Genomic DNA, 12,204 nt, shown 5'->3' on the forward strand with positions numbered 1-12,204 from the left:
AACCGATGTGCCCAGGGTGCCTTCCCTGCTCCACCCACTGACAAACAGCACTTCAGTTTATACTGTCTGAGGAGCAACAGCGAAAAAGATCTGTGGGTTGGAGGGAGTTACGGGAAATGGGGTGGCAGTGGGGGCACACGACGGGGAATGGCTTCTTTCCACAGGGTCAGGTGTTTTAAATATATAAAGGCGAAAATATAAAGGTGAAAATACATTTCTAAAGTCTTGAATGTTGAGTTTTCTTGCAAAGGTCTTCAAGGCAAGCTCCTTTAGATGGGACAAGGATATAATTGTTTCATGTCAATCAACTGACATATAAACCAGCTAATGTATAGGATTAGCATATCGTACAGCCATCACACTAAGAAAACTGCAATGTCTTATGCTGCATACTCTTTAGTCCAAGTGAATCTCATTTCATCGGGATTTAGAACTTAGTTGAACTTTTATTCTGAATAAAGATCAAAAGTCGAGCAAAGGTCAGCTTTTTGGCATATTTCCTCTCTTCCAAATGGCCATTCAAAAGTGACCAATAAAGATACTAAATAAAAAACACAGAAAACTTATGCCACCAACAGGAATTTATTCTTTCATTAAATAAGATTGCAGCTCTGACTTACAGCTTGAAATTCCAAGATATATGCTGTTTTTCTCCCCTTACACCAAAAAACAAGACTCCAATGCAAAGAAAGCTTCACTCAAGGAAAAAACTTCTAAAGCTCTCTGAACTAATCACATTTTACCTAAATTTGGAAATAAAAAAGGCTCAGAAGCAATAGCTGGTGCGCTCTATCTTTCACACCAATTAACTGCCATAGAGCATGCTAGTCTACACAGGCTCCTCTTTATATATTACACTACATTATATTCAGAGAGATCTGACCCAGGAAGCTTTCTCCTGAAGGCAGAGATAGGCACACAGCATTTACTCAGCCCAAAGAAACTCAAGGTTTTAATCAAGAGGACCATATGTTAACGACAGGTGCACTTAGTGGCAATCATATCTTCATATTCTTTATATGCAATTGAGCCATCAGGCTCAATGGTCAAAACACTCAAGGGGCTGTATTTGGCAGGTACACATGATGGCCTTGGCACTGAGGAGTCGAGCTTCTCATAGATGATGTTCTGTACCATGGTATGAACTGGAGAGCCATACCGGTGCCCAACTGCCCTTGGACAGTCCCCTTTACAGTATCGAGGGTTGTATCTGTGTGGGGCCACAATCCAGTTGTCCCACTTCAGTTGGCTAAAGCTAAGTCTAAAGTCATGAAGCTCACACTCATTTTGGGGAAAGAGAAATCGTTTGAAGTATTCACTCAGATTGAAGGAAGGTGGAACCAGGGGCTTCTTCAATTCAGAGCTGACAATTTCCTGACCTCTCCGGTGCCGGAGAGATCTCCTACCCTGAGCAGCTTCTTGTCCCGTGGGATACGGAGACAGATGTGCCTTGTGGTCAGGACTTTGTGAAGGCCTCCTTTTATAGTGATAAGCCTGGGCACTTGTGTCGTTCAGGTATAGGAGCAGTGAGGGAGGTACCAGAAGAGACATGTTAAACGGACTCTCCTGTGCTGAAGGGGGCTGCAGCTGGTCATTCACGCAGGTAAAGTTTACAGACATGTGAATACTTCTCTCGTTAGAGGCCACCAGGGGCTGAAGGAGAGTAGTCACATCAAGCTCAATCCATTTGTGTTTCTTTCTAAATTCAAACGTAAATGAGTTTGGAGCTCTAGGGAAAGCCTCACTAGAAGACTTTGGCTCCTTTATCACAAGGTCACACTCACATTTAACAGCAGAGGGAAAAGAGATGGAGTCCTTGAAAGTGTATAGTAAGATGGACTTGAGTAAGTGTTCAAGAACAGAAACACGATCCAGGTTAAACAGCAGGTCCAGTGATGGAAAGATTCCTGAGAAGAAAAACAATCCACAAGTAGAGCTTGAATACAAATCAAACATAATAGGAAGTCAAGTCAAGAAATTAGTACTTAATATGCTTTCTCCCTTCTTTTCTCCCCATGAGAAAAAAAAAGTTGTGGTATAGGGAGTGCTATACAGAAAAAAAAATCTGTACCATACCCATTTCCCAGTAAATACAATTAGATATTTCATCATCAGAACAGCTTTGGTGGTAAATTTAAGAAACAGGGAATCATTAAATTCTGAAATTTCAGAGACTTGATAATTTGCCTCCAAAATAGAGACAGCTAATAAAGTTATTTTCCTGTTGGAGAGTCTCTAGGACAGAGCTTGAATTGAACATTCAAAAAAAACATTCTTGTGGGGATGTGTTGGTGCAGGTGTGATATATTTATTAAATAATACACAGTATAGAGTGGACTTAGGGGCCCATGGTTCTCACCTGACTGGCAAGGGTACATGGAACAAAAAAGAATAAGAACCCCTGCTCTAGAGGGAAAAGTACCAGGCTTGTTAAGAAGATATTCTAAGCCCCAGTGGAGGAAATCAGGGAAAACTTAATTGTTTGAGTTAATTTAGAACACCTGAGAGGTTCAACACAAAAGGCAACTCTAAAGGCACTACAATAAATAGCACATCAAGGGAAGGGTTTTAAACCACCACAATTGACCGGTTGGGTTACAATAGTTTCACAGACAGCTTTTTTCTTTAAGAATTGCAACTCTCCCAGCCAGCTGCTGAGTTAAATTGTTGACAATTTTCTTCTTGTAAGGACCTAGGATTCCAAACGTTAACATGGGGATTTAAGCTATCCTCTTACAGAAAGCAACAAGCAAGGGAAAAATACCCTTTTTAAATAGAGCACACCAACAGCTTTAGGAGATATTTCAGGCAAATTTTCAGGCAGTTGCTTGGTAGAGTGGAAAGAATAAACAACTAGATGTCAAAATACCTGATTCCCAGTCTGGATTTTGTGACCTTGGATAGACACTAACCCTTCCTGGCAGCACTTTCCTCAGCCTTTAGTGCCATTAAGTCTCTTCTAGCTCCATAATTCTATCACATTATCCCCCTTTAACTCATGAGGGCATTAGAAAGAAACAATAAGATCAAATATCACAGTCGTCTGAATTTGGATAACGAGCACCATGAGAAAAGCAGATGCTTCTATCATCTTCCCTCCACCCAGTTAACCATTCTGCTCCTACACACCTGGCACTTGGTCCACAGGAACCTGCTTGTGCTGGACACAGGAGGTGAAGAGCCGAACAGTGTTGTAGAGGTGACTTCTGTTGGATTTAGGGATTCCCTCCTTGGTAGCATATGCCTTATAGAGCCTCTTCATGTAGCGTAAAGCCCTGGTGTCTGGCTGCAGCCTAGGGATCCCTTCTCGTTCATCAGACAGAATTTTGAAGAGAGGGGGAAGAAGGCCAGATCGGTCTCTCCCATCTAGAGGATGGAGCAAGGACCAAGGCTCAGCCTCAGGTTCCAACTCAGCACTGGCTGCAATCTGAGCTTCTCCCCTAGAAGCCTGACAGTCAAGGCTAGTAGAAAAACACAGGCAGACAAAGCAGCAAAACCAAGGAAGGAATTTGCTGGGAAGTGCCATGGCTTGGAAGAACTAGCAAGGAACACATACTCCCATACCAGTCTTCTTCCTAAAGGCCAGGAAGAGCCTAGCTTGGTCTCTTAAATAACTTTTAGGTGTATGGGTGGACTAGGGCCACTTTTGCAATCAGCCCTCAAGGATGCCCAGCTGAAGATAATCTTAATCAGTTCTGTATCAAACAGCTGATAACATCCTAGTTTTCCAATTTGTCCTCCTTAGAAACAGATTTATCTGGTTATTAAGCTTTCCTCTCTCTTTTTCCTGGCATTTCTGAAAAACCTCTTAAATTATGGTTATATTAATGGACTATGTAGCTGAAGGCTCAGAGAAATTGAGGAATAATCCTAAAAACCAGCCCCTCTTTTGAGAGAAACTGGGATTCTTAAAATGTTCCTTGGATACTTGCTGAAATGTCCAAAGCATATGGAAAAGCTAAGTAATTATCCATGATGATACTCAGATGTTTCTATGCAATTTATGCTATTAGGCTTACTCTTCTTGCTCCATCCTCACCAGCTCGCCTACTTCCAGGTGCTCAGAATAAGTACTTTAAAAGTTATTATTTACTTTTACTGAATGTTGATTTGGAAGATAAAAGTCACAACTTCCATGGAAATTCCAGAGAGCAGAGAACTGATAGGTTGTCCTGTCCTCCCAGGTGGCTTAGTCTAGAATATGCAGTTGAAATATTGCATTTGTACTTGTAATATGCTTAAAAGAGGATCTCTCCTTTAACCTTGAATTATTTTTTAATATATCTTGATGTCCTCACTTTGGCCTGTACATTCATCTATATTGTTTCTATTGAAAGGCTTAGTGATGTTTGCGTGTGCTATTAAATAAATGAATGCTTTATTTCTATTATTCACCCAAGTGGTGGTTAATATATATTTTTGCCCTTAAATGTAATGAGTATTTATGTTCTCACCTTGGAGCTTAGACCAGGCTAGAGATTGTTTTAGAAAAATGAGGCAAACATGCATCATAAAAAGCCAAAAAAATAGGCTATCCAGTGCCACCCCAAAGGAGACCGTTTGCTGAAAAGTCCACCTATAGTAACAGTACTAGAAACAGAACCAATTTGTGCTGTTCCTGGACTGATAAAACTGAGGTATGTTTGCAAAATTTAAGTTCATTGCCTACCACACCTCCCTTCAAAATGGTCTGTGGCTGGTAAACCGAGCAATCAAGCACACTCAAACTACTGTATGGTAGCTTAGTTCTAGATTTATAATATGACCAGTAATTCCATTTAAAAAATATTTATAGGCACTGCATTCAGTAGAAAAAGCCAAGTGTATAGGACAACAGCATCCTTACTTGAAAAACACAAAAACACTACAATCACAACCTTTCCCGCCTCTCACTGGAGAATTGTCATCCTGACATAAAACCCAGAGGACAAAGCCTCTAGGGGAAAACTAGTCACTGTCCTGTTAGCCCCTTTCTGCCTGCCTACCTCCACTAAGAGCCATTTGTCAATTACTTGATTATCTGATGGCTCCTGTTGCTGAATTTGAGAAAAAGTCTGTCAGCTAATTCTAAGGAAGCGGTTACTAAGAGAAGTCCTTGACCTGTGTCCCTTTTGGTACAGAAGACGATGACGGTCTGAAAATAACTGAGTCCCCTTTTAGCTTACGGACAAGACCATATAAAAGCTCCCATCCCACTGCCGCCTGGTGGCACCTCGCCACGACTCTGGGGACTCACAGGCCCTGAGGTCAGTTCGCCCCTTTCTCTTCACCTATTTGTCCCTGTCGCAACTCAGCCACTTCCCGCCCGGGGTGCCACTGAAAGGCCCACGGCCGGAGAAATGTGATAGCCTCAGCGAACTCCACCAAGCCCTGCCGCCCGTTTGACTACCATCCTCTTCGGATAGGAAACGCCCCGACCCCACGGCAACTCGGCCTCACGGAGGAACAACTGCTGTCTCCCTCGAGACAACGGAAAATGGTATTTCCCGGAAGTGACTTCACGGCCACTAAGAGGAGCTTCCGTTTCAACCGGAAGTGACGGAGGGAGGCCGGTAGCGCTCCCAACCGTGGAGGGCGAGGTAACCTCGATGGTGGAGTGGGGTCGGCTCTTGAGGCGTTGGTGTTCCCTGGGTTGCTGGGAGCGCTCACCTCCTGGGCTGAGAAAGACGAGCGACCCGGTGCCAGGGAGGGCATTTCCGGTTGGAGGCCCGCGCTGCCTGCGATGCTTCCCAGTACTGAACCAAGTGCCTCTTTGCCCTTGCTCCTGCAGGTGCCGCCGCGACGATGGGTCGCGAATTTGGGAACCTGACGCGGATGCGGCATGTGATCACCTACAGCTTGTCACCCTTTGAGCAGCGCGCCTTTCCGCACTACTTCAGCAAGGGTATCCCGAACGTGCTGCGCCGCACTCGGGCGTCCATCCTTCGCGTCATGCCGCGTGAGTGCCCGGGGCCGGGCTGGGTTCAGAGGCAGGAATCCCATTGGCAGTGGTGGTAGTAACTGCGGTTCTCCTCGTTGCGTGTCGTACACGCGTTTTCTTGTTGAGTATTCGTGGTGGCCCTTGGAGCTAGTCATAGCATCTTCCCCATCTTACAGATGAGGAAGAGAACTTAAGTGAATGGCTCAAGGTAATTTGTGTGACTCCAGCTCCTCCCTCTGAGGTCATCTTTTTCCACTTCTTTCCTAGTCAGTGATGAAACATTTTGCGTTAAATGTGCAGCAGATAGTTGCATGGCATTGAGAATAAACTTAAAATCGACTGAGTTGTACGCTTTAAACTGGTTACAGTGGTGCATTTTATGTAATATGAATTTTGTCTCAAAAATATTTTGTTTTAAATGTGCACCAGGGGAGACAGGAAAGTAACAAATTTGTGACAGATTTTCCTGAGCACACCTCTTTTTTGTCACCTGAAAAATGGGTGTGTAATGTAACCCTTTTTGATAATCTGACTTAAAAGTTGTTTTTGGAAAACGAGAGTCAGGAGGGCATGATCTGCTGTGAAGAAGACTGGGACTCCTGTGCCTCATATGTGCTCATTGCTTACTCTCACTTTTTATTTTTAAAGCATTTGTAGCATTTTATCTTATCTACACATGGGGAAACGAGGAGTTTGAGAAATCCAAGAGGAAGAATCCAGCTGCCTATGAAAATGACAAATGAGCAACTCACCTGGATGGTGTCTATCTGTGAAAGACCCTTCTTTGAGAAAGAAATCTGCATTGTAGTGTCTTGAAGACACAATAAACTTATGAGTTGCAATGTTGTGGTGTTGCATTTTATGAGTAAGGTTGTTTGTGCTAAGATACAAGCACAGGAAACTCCTCTTCCCAGCATGAGGCCTGAATAACTCTATCATGAAGGGTTGGCAAAAGAGTGGGGCTCACCCCTTCTACAAGAAAGTGCCTGCCTGCCTCCTGCAACTGACCAGTTGTAGGTGGCATGGGCTGTGAGGAGTGTTGCTTCCTGACCCTCTGCCTTGATAATAACAATAAAATATAGTAATTATATTGTGTTGACTCTATCATGTACTCTTCTAAGCCCATTATACAAATTAACTCTAGTTTCACAAAAATCGTTGAAGTGCGTATGTTATACGTATATTTGGCAGGTGAGACAACAGGCCCAGAGAGGTTAAATAACTTGCCCAAATTATGTGGCTACTGAGAGGTGGAGTCTGGTACAAGAGCTCATGCTCTTAAAGGCTATGCTGTCTTTCCTCTTAAGGCAGGCCTTCCTTAACCCCAGGGGAAGTCAACTATGAAAGAGGAGATGGTCCCTTGGCCTCTAGATTAGGGGTTGGCAAACTATACATGTTTTTGTATCAGAGAGCCAAGTATGGTTTTCTAACCATATGTGGCCCATAAAGCCCAACATATTTCCTCTGGCCCTTTATGGAAAATGTTTGTCAACTTTTGCTCTAGAAACTTGGTATTATCTTTTTAGTTATATTCCCTTTTTCCTTCACCAAATGGTAGGGCACGTTTGGTAAGCAGTTTTATGCTTTTGGCCCCCTACTCTTTCTAGAAATTTTCCTTTAAGGTTACTTCCTGCTGGGCCAGGGCATCACCTTTTGGTCTGGCTCAGCTTTTGACTCAGGCTGTATCTTCTTACTCTAGAGATTGCTGTTGCTTTATTTTTAAAATTTCTCCCCTGCTCCCCCTGAGTCTGCTCTCTGCATCCATTTGCTATGTGTTCTTCTGTGTCTGCTTGTATTCTCATTAGATGGCTCTGGGAACTGATCCTGGGACCTTCCGGAGTGGGGGAGAGGTGATCATTGTCTTGTACCACCTCTTATTTTCTCTCTGCATCTCATGTTGTGTCATCTTGCTGCACCAGCTCTCAGCATTGGCCAGCACTCCTGCACAGGGTGGCTTTCCTGCACAGGGTAACATTCCCACGCAGGGCGTCACTGCTGCATGGGGCCACATTTCAGCGTGGGCTGGCACAACGCATGGGCCAGCTTTCCACGTGGGCCATATGTAGGCCCTGGGCATCAAACCCTGAATCTCCTATATGGTAGACAGGAGTCCAATTTGTTAAGCCACATCTGTTTCCCATGCTGTTGCCTTTTAAGGACCAAAATGTAAATGTCTTGCCAGATAAAGCAGATACAACCCCCAGATATTGGTTCCTTTGAGGGCTAAAGAGACCCATGGGAGTTATGGTCATGGCCGATGGGGTTAACTACCAGGGCAGATGGCCCCTCTTTGGAAATGGTGTTTATGTGTGATGAATCTGGACTCAGATGGGATCTCCCTTCATAAGACTTTCATGCTAATGTGCTGGAGGTGCAGTTAATGTTGGGGTTTAAGATATATTTAGGGGATTTGAATCTCTGGACTGACAATGTGATAGCCAGATCCTGAGCCTCAACAGACTCCAGCACCTACAATCTGATTTATTGGACTTACCACACTCAGCTAAGATGGAGGTGAAGGACAACCACCACACCATGGAGCCTAGAGTGATTACAACTGAAAATGGGAGGATTGCATCCAGCATCCAGGTGGAATCTGAGCCTCCTCTTGACATAAAGGTGCAATGGACACAACCAATCCAGTGTCCACATAGAAGAGGTGGCATTGGATTGGGAAAAGTGGACATAATGGACAAAGGGTATGGGGAAAGGCAGGAAGAGATGAGAGGTGGAGGCGTCTTCGGGACATGGAGCTGCCCTGGATGGTGCTTCAGAGGTAATCACCGGACATTGTAAATCCTCACAGGGCCTACATGATGGAATAGAGGAGAGTATGGGCCATGATGTGAACCAATGTATATGAGGTGCAGAGGTGCCCAAAGATGTACTTACCAAATCCAATGGATGTGTCATGATGATGGGAACGAGTGTTGTTGGGGGGGGGGGGGAGAGGGGGGGTGGGGGGGTGGGGTTGAATGGGACCTCACATATATATTTTTAATGTAATATTATTACAAAGTCAATAAAAAAAAATTAAATTAAAAAAAAAAATAAAAGTGATGGAAAGGGGAAAAAAAAAAAAAAAAAAAAATGTAAATGTCTTGAAATAAAATCTGTAAGAAAGTATATGCAATGATATTGAGGCAGAATAAGAGGGAAAGGGTGGGTTGGAAACTTGGGTCTATACCTTTAAACTGTTGCTTACTCACTGATATAGGCTGGTAATCTGTACTCTTCCATCCATAAATTAGGTGTAGTTAGATTTTTCATCCATAATTTAGATGTAATTCAAAGTCAGAGGGTTGCTGTGGTGGTTAAATGAGACACCTAAGTTTCTGGTGAGCTTAACAGGACAGCTATCTGATGAAAACCTGCCTTAGCAAACATGGTCCAATTTTCCTTTTTGCCTTTGTCCAATTTTTTTCTCAGAGTTTGCTGCCTAATGAGCACCATGTTTGGGCCATAGTCTTCCCTGAAGATATGATGAAAACTGTGGAGCTGAATACAGTATAAATGCACCCATTTTTAACTTTGCCTAGTTTCAACAGGTTCACAGGTCAGAGGAGGACCACTGCCTCAGTAGGCCTTTGATCTCTTATTTTCTTCCCTTTCTCCCTCTATTTTTAGCCCCAAACTTCCTAGAGAAGATGGCATCCCCTCCCATCTTCCTGGCCTGATTTTACCCTCAGACGTTATTTCCCTCTGGGTTTTTTTGTTTGTTTGTTTTAGTTTCAGTTTTTTTTTTGGTTTTTTTTTTGAGGTGCTGGGGGCCAGGGATTCAACCTGAGACCTTGTATGCAGGAAGCTGGCTCTCAACCACTGAGCCACATCAGCTCCCTGCGTTGGTTTTTTCGTTTGTTTTCTTGGTCTTTTTTTTTTTTTTTTGGAGGCACTGGGAACCCAACCAGGGGTTGGGCCAAAGAACCCTCCCTCTGGTTCTTTGACTCCTTTGGAGATACCAGCTCATAAAAATCAAAGTTACTCCTTCTTAGACCAGGTGATAAAACCGTTAGTCTAAATCCTTTTTATGCCAGGAGCGCTGTCCTGAGAAAAACCTTTGATCTGGCTTTGTGCTTATGGCTAAAATTGTTGGGGCTGCTTCAGGTCTGTCTCTGAGCTTGGGGGTATGGATCTCACCTGCTTGGCAAGGGGGCCAAGGCAGAGCAAGTGTGAATTGTAATGGTGAGCTGTCAGCTCAGTGCCCATACACTGGAATCATTTAAGGGTCCATTCTGTCTGTGGAAATCCATAAAGAAAAGGAGAATTAGGTTATGACCTTTTAAGGAAGGAGCAGCAGCTGCTGTGGGCCTTGAGGCCTATAATCCATCCACCTGGAATCTTCAGCTCTGGGTGTGGCTCCTTCACTGGTTGCTTGCTGCAGCCACTTGCTCCATTTATTCCTGTTTCCAAGCAGTCCCCTGCCCCCCACTATTGTGGGGGCACTTTAACTGTGGGCTGCAGAATCTGGTGAAAAGAGCTCTCTGTTGATGCCAACATCATTCCCAAGGTGCAGGCCTAGTGCAGATCCAGAATTCGGTGCCAGTTCGAGCCAGCTAAAAAAAAGTCAGATACACTTTGACCCTTTGTTGAAATTTTACCTGGAAAAGTTTTTCCATCTCAGTCTTTAATCTTTTATTAGGCATGTCCTGCTCAGGGACAGCAAAAAAAGTATCCTACAACTGCCAAGTCCTACTGATCTCTCCACCTGGAATGTTAAACAGCCACTCCTGTATCTACATCCTCTTCCATCTATTTCATCCTAGGCACTTACTTTAGAAGCAGAAAATCCCTAGTTGAGTCCAGAATTACCAAGCTCTCAGCCATCAAACTTATTTCTGTCTCATTTTCTTCTTGTAAACTTAGCATTCGAACCCGGAAATGTCATTGTCTAAGAGACTTCAAAAATCTCCTCCCATCTCACTGACAGGAGATCAAAGCTCAGAGAGGGGAAGTGTTGGCCTGGGGTCAGTAACTGCTTAGACCCCAGGCTCCTGCTTCCCAGCCAAGCATTCTTCTTATGGCTAAAATTGTTAAAGACTACTTAGCACGTTTCCGCTGGAAGAAGGAACATGAAATTATGTTTTTATTCACTCAGCCAAATTACTTGATTGCAGAGAGTCCACGATTTTTTTTTTTTAATTTCAAGAACGGGCTTTTACAGCTACTCACAGGTGTGTGATGGCTGTGGCCAACTCTTTTTGAATACGGCTTGATTGTGGCTTTGCTCTTAAAAGTTTGGTTTTTGCTCCATGTTTAATTTAAATAAGACAACTACAGAGTTAGTGTAGACTGGGGGTTTTTAACCTTTTTTGTTCTGTGGACCCTTTTGCCAGTCAGATGGAATGAATACTACTGTAATTTATTTATTGCATATATTCATAAGTGATGGAAATGGCTAGATTTCAGAAGTCAGAGAAAATAAAGATAAGTTGATTTTTTTCAATTAAAACTGACCCCCTGAAATCTTTCCACAGACCCCTGGTTAAGAACCCCTGGCGTAGACATCTGTTGAAACACTTTTCCTAATTAGTTATTTCCACAGGCAGTGATGAATGGGTCTTGTCTTTTGGGGCGGCAAATGGCACACAAGATAGGGGCTTGAGGTACAAAGGCTTCTGCACTGTTGCACATTTGACCATAAACGGTCCATTTATCCACAGAGTGGGCCTGGGGCATATAGGCTCTTTTCCTGACGGTTGTATTGGCTTCAGACATTTAACAAAAAAATCTAGTTTTCTTTTACTTGGAGTACAGGAAGGAAGAAATGGAGGATTAAGAGAAAGTACTCATCTTTGGGATGAGCAGTTTCCAAAATCCATTTGGCATGGCATTCCAGGTTGGTAGGGGGAAGCTGGCACTGGGTCCACATACCCAACTGGCTCTAGGACATCACATTGCTCAGCCTTTTGCTTATCTAATCAGATTTGTGTTCTTACCCAATGTTCACTAGGTCACTACATGGCTTCCCCCTCCTCCAGTTCCTAGGTAAGCCCCTACCTGGTGTCATCCAGTACCCAAGCTCTAGAGTTAAGGGATGGCACTCAGCTTCTCAATGTTCCTATAGTGCAAGGAGCGAAGTGTCTCTCCAGGCCTAACTGCATGGTCCTGAGAGGATTGGAAGCAGGATAGACAGATCTGTGGAGGCACACCCACCCAATACAAGCTTCTGAGGATCATCCTACCACAATCTTCTCCCTTGGGGAAAGGCACCCTCTATTCCCCTGGCAGCAGGATTGGTGACCATCCTGTGTCAGTATCAGCTGTGCTCTTTTCCTCAGGGTAAG

At 43.8% G+C, this 12,204-nt stretch overlaps 2 protein-coding genes across 4 annotated transcripts; one reads left to right on the top strand and one right to left on the bottom strand.

Annotated features, from left to right (window-relative positions):
* Window positions 1-563: 563 nt before the first annotated feature.
* Window positions 564-5,447, bottom strand: GDF9 (growth differentiation factor 9). 3 transcript variants are annotated; one of them, XM_071210000.1, is made up of 3 exons: window positions 4,020-5,447; window positions 3,130-3,366; window positions 564-1,907 (listed from the first exon to the last, which is right to left on the bottom strand). In XM_071210000.1, exons 2-3 carry the CDS (start codon window positions 3,260-3,262, stop codon window positions 973-975), a joined length of 1,068 nt encoding a protein of 355 aa, XP_071066101.1. In that variant the 5' UTR covers window positions 3,263-3,366; window positions 4,020-5,447; the 3' UTR covers window positions 564-972. The 3 variants fall into 3 exon arrangements, with proteins under 3 accessions (XP_071066101.1, XP_004456527.1, XP_004456526.1); XM_004456470.4 differs by having other exon boundaries at window positions 4,455-5,339; XM_004456469.4 differs by having other exon boundaries at window positions 3,130-5,339.
* Window positions 5,448-5,784: 337 nt separating this feature from the next.
* On the top strand, window positions 5,785-6,766 carry UQCRQ (ubiquinol-cytochrome c reductase complex III subunit VII). Its single transcript, XM_004456468.3, has 2 exons — window positions 5,785-5,938; window positions 6,569-6,766. The coding sequence occupies exons 1-2, from the start codon at window positions 5,785-5,787 to the stop codon at window positions 6,661-6,663; spliced, it is 249 nt and encodes an 82-aa protein (XP_004456525.1). The 3' UTR covers window positions 6,664-6,766.
* The last annotated feature ends 5,438 nt before the right edge of the window (window positions 6,767-12,204 follow it).

The sequence above is a fragment of the Dasypus novemcinctus genome, chromosome 2, assembly GCF_030445035.2.
Source record: "Dasypus novemcinctus isolate mDasNov1 chromosome 2, mDasNov1.1.hap2, whole genome shotgun sequence".
Taxonomy (NCBI): domain Eukaryota; kingdom Metazoa; phylum Chordata; class Mammalia; order Cingulata; family Dasypodidae; genus Dasypus; species Dasypus novemcinctus.

Bases quoted from the DNA above. Each gene is read 5' to 3' on its own strand.
- GDF9 (XM_004456469.4), bottom strand. From the start codon at position 3,526: ATGGCACTTCCCAGCAAATTCCTTCCTTGGTTTTGCTGCTTTGTCTGC. The intron at 1,908-3,129 runs GTGTGTAGGAGC...TTTTCTTCTCAG, and splicing joins TCCTGTGGACCAAGTGCCAG to GAATCTTTCCATCACTGGAC.
- UQCRQ (XM_004456468.3), top strand. From the start codon at position 5,785: ATGGGTCGCGAATTTGGGAACCTGACGCGGATGCGGCATGTGATCACC. The intron at 5,939-6,568 runs GTGAGTGCCCGG...TTATTTTTAAAG, and splicing joins CATCCTTCGCGTCATGCCGC to CATTTGTAGCATTTTATCTT.